This window comes from Haliaeetus leucocephalus, unplaced genomic scaffold (genome assembly GCF_000737465.1).
Source record: "Haliaeetus leucocephalus isolate CR32 unplaced genomic scaffold, Haliaeetus_leucocephalus-4.0 Scaffold973, whole genome shotgun sequence".
NCBI lineage: Eukaryota > Metazoa > Chordata > Aves > Accipitriformes > Accipitridae > Haliaeetus > Haliaeetus leucocephalus.
The window spans coordinates 3,357,948-3,363,519 of NW_010973409.1; the positions used below are offsets into that span (position 1 = coordinate 3,357,948).

Genomic DNA, 5,572 nt, shown 5'->3' on the forward strand with positions numbered 1-5,572 from the left:
CTACCAGCAGATTTAGCCACTGAAGTTCTGCTAGTGTCTGGAAAAAAAAAAAAAAAAAGAAAAAAAAAAAAAAAATTGTGGGATATACTAGAACAGATCTACCCCAACATGAAGCTTGTCAGCAGCGTTTGGCAAGTAGTGCTTTCAGCTCAGGAATTTATTTGTACAAACCAGAAAAGCTCTCAGAGCACTTATTAATTTAACTGCAACCTGAAGGACAACATAGCTGTACATGGTTTTTTTTCCAGCACATCCAGTACAAATCAGTCACATTCACATAGGTGATAATTTTACTGAGAAATTATACACAGCAATTTTGTATGCTGGAGGTACTGCCCGGGCTCTGCTCAGTGCATTGCATAATACTTCTACCCAGCTGTTCAGCCAAGCTGCAGTAATCCACCATCGGTATGAAGCTACAGGCCAGATAACAACCGGTACAAAGTGCTGCACTACTTTGTGAGAGGCGGCTAGGGAGTGTAGGAGGCTGCCTTTTGGGAACATCCCCATGGCAAACGCCCAGAAATACCTGTACAAATGGCCTTGGTCTTAATATGCCACACATTGTCCAACGGCAGGAGCACAACTGTACGTGCTGTATTTGACTCTCCACACTGGTAAACCTGTGCTGCAGGAATCTGCTGTCCTAGGTCAGCCTGTCAGTAAACTAAACAAAATTGGATATAGAGGGACAGAATGAGCAACCGTTCCCAGAGAGAGTGGCCAGCTTTTGGCCTCTGATAACCTCTTGTATTGATACTAGCTTTTCTTTCTGTTTGAAGACAAGAGTGGAAAGAGGGAGTGAACTGAAGTACCCAGTTCCCTCATTTTCCACTAAATTAATGTTGTTTTGAACAAATATTGAGAATTTTACTGTGAGTCAGTAAAACCACAAGCAATATTTGCACTGTCATAACTGCTAAATAGTAAGTGTGGTTAATGATCACAATTAAGCTGTGTGCTTATAGCATTGCTCTTCCTGAATACTGACAAATAAAGTCCATCAGCATTACTAATGTTAGAGCAGCAGTACAATTCACTAAAAACTAAGCAGGTATTCCTACCTTTATAATGAAGGTAGACGAAACTGCTTGTGTGCTTTGCTCAATATAGTTTGGATCGCTGTGGCCAAGAAGTAAGATAAGAGAGCAATTACGAATGAGCAAGCTCTTGTAATGTAGTGCTAGAAACATACAATTGTTTCCATTGCAACACTGCAGCTGAGTAAGCACTATAGCATGACCTCCCCCAACCTGGCTAGTAATAGTCATTGTCCCCAGTGATGCTGCAGAACAACACTCCCTCCTCACTCATTTCCTACCGAACACACGTGTCCTCAAGGCTTCTTCCTACCCAGAAGACTCGGCATCTGCCTGCATGCGTGGAAAGTGGGAGTGACTGCAGAGCAGCAGCAGTTCACCTCCTTGTTGCAACCTCTCACCAAGGAATTGGTTATGTTCCTCCTCTTCGGCTCTGCAGAACCATTCTTCTAGACGGACTTGATTCAGCTTTGGATGAATCAAAATAAGCCAAGATCTTTGCTAACCGCACATTGTCACTGAAGCTGACCCTTGAGCCCAGAGAGTGCAGGTTAACAAGTCAGAATTAACGTAAAATGTGTGGAGATGGAAGGAACAGAGATGACTGGTTCCTGTCCAGTTCTGCACCCTGCAGTCTCAGTGCCAATTCCACCACCAAGACTGATGTGACCTGTAGGCTGGCAGCGCCATGTCATGCGAGATCAGCTTGCTCACTTGCTCCCCTGGACGCTCAGGACTTGACAATGTTTTAAGAAAGGCAAGAGGAAAAGGAATCTTCTGAATGACTAAGGCCATTTTTCCAAACAGGTTACATAAAGGCAAACACGTTATCTTTGATTTGGTTAAATTAATTAGAAACAAGTTTAGATCACTTTGGGCATTCACATAAACAACCACCACTGTTTTCTTTTATAAGCTTATTCTGATGCTTTTTAAGCACTCAAACCAATTGTCTTTTCTAAATACCGCAGTATTTTATTGACAAGTGATGGAAAATGTAGTGTCTCCTCTGCAAACAATCTACACACAGTGGCTGGTACTGCGTAAAAATGGAACACACTGCAGTACAGTTTTACATAGGGTTAATAAGAAAAGTACAGAGTATAACGTAGCAGCTAAAGGGCAGAACACATATTTCTTCTTACCATTTCACTGACTTGAAACCTGTCCTAGGTCACTCATTTACCAATACTGGTACTCACGTACCAATAGGTACACTCATTTACCTCCTCACTCAGTAAAGGAGAGGAGGAAATGATTACCAGAGATGCTCCTGGTGTGATGTAGCTATACACCAATAATTTTCCTAGGCTGAACCAAACAGCTGAGGGAGCTCATACACCAAAACATACGTTGTGTCAAAAGAAGGCAGTTCAGCAGATGAGGCTAATGTACTACTACCCACAACCACCCAGCAAAAGAAGGGTACCTCTAGTTAACAGATTACTTTGGACCAAGTTAGATTTGATCTATATATAGATAGGAAGAGCAGTATATAAATAAAACATATACAGAATTCATTTTAAAGTACCAGAACAATTCTGAGAGCACAGATGACCACATAGCACTCAGAAGAATGTCGCAAGGTGAAGTACTTGCCATGTGAAAATGAATCTGTGCTTCCGGCCTTTACCTTAAGGGAGTGGTCAAAAATGCCGTATCCCCAACTATCTGCCCTGTTGCTACACACCTCAGTGTAAACACCATGTCTCTAGGAGATAATCTTTGTAGGTAGTTAAAGGATCTACAGATTAAGTCTCCTTTACTCTCCTTTAAGGCGTCTTCTGCTAGCTTACCAGGACACGATTCCTTCTCCTCTTCCAAGTGGGAACAGACCATTCCATCAGAAAACCATGAAGATGCTCTCTTCTTCCATTTACCTCCTGCCTGTTTCCCTTCCAGATCTCTTACACTTTTCCAGTTGCACTTTCAAATAACGTGCCAGTCCTGAAAAGCCAATGCTGTGAAAACTTAAGCTAAAAAGTAACTAGCATGGACTCTGTCTGTGGCAGGTTACCTCCTCAGGGGCTGTGCCAGCCTGTGCAACCCTTATACAGTAAACAGTTGAAAAAGTCTTACGCTGTCATTCATTGTATGCTTGTCCAGAAGTGTCTTCCCAAAATAGCAGCAGTCAGTGCACTCACCTGCAGATCTCCGTTGTCCTTATCCATACTGTAATCCTCAAAGCATACTGGGAGACACTGTTCTGGCAAAATGACAAAGCAAGGCACTAAGCAGAAATATTTCCTTCTTCTTTTTTTTTAAACATCTTTTTATTAGCACAGTAACAAATGCAGACTTAAGTAGCCCACAACATACAACCAATCCACTGAGTGACTCCTATTCCACACCTTACAGTTAAACAGCTTAAGGTATTTCACTACAGGTTACCGTCAGTCCTGATTAAACCCTTTATTCTTTTCACAAAGATAGATTGGCTTATAAAATAATACATTAACTACTTCTCATTTCATATATGAGGCCATATATCCACCTCTCCGTATCACAGATCATGAGATGACAGTCTTTAAAAAGGATTTGTTAAATACCAATGTGCCCTCCATAGGGGAAAACAATCCCGACATCTTTTTACAAAAAAACCCAAAACAAAACAAAACAAAAAAAACCCCAAACAAAAAAACCCGAGAACAAAATAAACCCCTAAACCCAAAACAAAACAAAAAGCAAAAACAGTGTGTAGAGTCTTGAAAGGACTTTTACATAAATGTCAACATATGTACCTGTACAAAATTAAGCTGTTTTAATCTTTTACATATTGCAAGCAAACTGAAAACCAAAGAAGTCTAAGAAGTTTACATTCTTCTCGGTACTATATATGAGCTAATATTGCTGAACTAATTACAGTCTTAAAATATGCTATTCCCAATCCTAGCTGTCTACTGTAGCAAGATACCTTAAGTTACAACAACAAAATCTTAGGAAATAAAAGACTGAATAAAATCTGTTATAGAAATACCCTACTCTTTACCAGCACCCTCCCTCCCCCCACCCCTTCAAAATCATAAGCAGCTCTTTCCATCACAGACGAATAATGTAAGAGTTTGACGAAAATCCAATTTATGTAGCATATCTTTTGGTCCATTGTCTGGCCATTCTGTCATGCTCTGCTCTGTTAGTCATATACTGAGTGGCAATACTTCCAACCAGGGGGTCAGCTGAAAAGAAAAGAAACGAAACCACTTACTTCAGACAAGTTACCAAATAAAAACTTAAAAATAAAGCGGAAGTGTGAATTTAATACAAGGGAATCACATGGGTAAAGGTACATTGCAACAATCTAAATATACTGAATTGATGGTATCTTCACTGATTTGTGTGTATTTATGGTAATGCACTAATCTATTACTTACTAAGGAGCAAAATACCGATTAAAGTTTTAAGGAGTTTAAAAGACAACAATCCAACAGTCATATTTTGCATTACTGAGGACCTTCACTGATTTATGCGTTTCAGGTTCATTTTACCCCTTCTAAAAGTGGCTGGGACATACTCATTGCTAAGTGTACTTGTATCAATATAAACCTGCCTTCTAGGAAAGATCAGATCTCAAGGAAAGGTTTTATTTTTTTCAACAAGTTTATTATACATAATATAGTGTGAAATCTGGTGTTTCTCTCATCTTTAGACGCATATAGAAATACAACCCGTAGAACTGACTTTGGAAGCCAAGACTCCTCTTAACCGGTGTGGATAACAGGTGGGTTAGAGAAGCAGCGAGGACTACCTGTGGCATAGTTGGTCACCAGTATTACACAGATGGTGGAAAGCAAAAGGCTAATCCCCTTGTTTTCAGAACTGCATTTGTGGCTCTTCTAGCTCCATTACTGAATGACTACAGCCCTACAGACCAGCAAAGAGCGTTTAACCCTTACCCAAAACCAGAGCTGGTTTGGAAGGGGAAGGAGTTTTCATGTTCAGGAGGAGGACCGGCCACTTTCCTCGCGGGTCAGCCAGAGGAGCGGTGAACAGCAGGCAGGTAGGGTGTATCACCTCCACCACCTCCAGCCCCTCTCCGGCTGCCCTGGAGAGGGAAACGTGCCGCGCTGGAGGCCGGAGCCCAGAGCTGCACTGGCCGAAGCCAATGGGATGAGATGGGGCCATGTCATTTGGGTGCCGGGTGGGGTGCAAGGGGGCAGGCGGCCTGCGTGGCCGTGCAGGGGACTTACCCGGGTTGCAGTCTGTGAGGAGGGAGCAGATGGAGAGGAGAACTTTCGAAATGGTTAACGCTGGACTCCAGTTGTCTTTTAAAATGTCCAGGCAGATGACGCCTTGGCTGTTAATATTACAGTGGTAGATTCTTGTCCGAAACGTTACCTGCAAGAAACGGGTATCAGCTGGCCTGCTGGGGTCCCGCGCACCAGGCGGTGAAGTGACGGGCAGCAAAAAGCGAAGGGAAAGGAGAAGAGCCCGGGTGCGCTGGCGGAGAAGGGGGCACGAAGGGGGCGCAGAGAGACCGACCCGGGCCGGGGCCGGGGCCGGGGCCGGGGCCGGGGCCGGGGCCGAGCTCCCCG

The 5,572-nt window shown here is 42.9% G+C and overlaps 1 protein-coding gene across 2 annotated transcripts in view; it reads right to left on the reverse strand.

Moving 5' to 3' along the window:
* Nucleotides 1-3,287: 3,287 nt before the first annotated feature.
* UBE2E1 (ubiquitin-conjugating enzyme E2E 1) overlaps nucleotides 3,288-5,572 on the reverse strand; it is a 45,071-nt gene continuing 42,786 nt past the window's right edge. For both annotated transcript variants that reach the window (XM_010584372.1, XM_010584373.1), the window contains 2 exons: nucleotides 5,228-5,375; nucleotides 3,288-4,216 (listed from right to left, as the gene is read on the reverse strand). In XM_010584372.1, coding sequence (XP_010582674.1) covers nucleotides 4,119-4,216; nucleotides 5,228-5,375 — 246 coding nt within the window. In that variant the 3' untranslated portion in view covers nucleotides 3,288-4,118. The remainder of the gene's footprint in view (nucleotides 4,217-5,227; nucleotides 5,376-5,572) is intronic.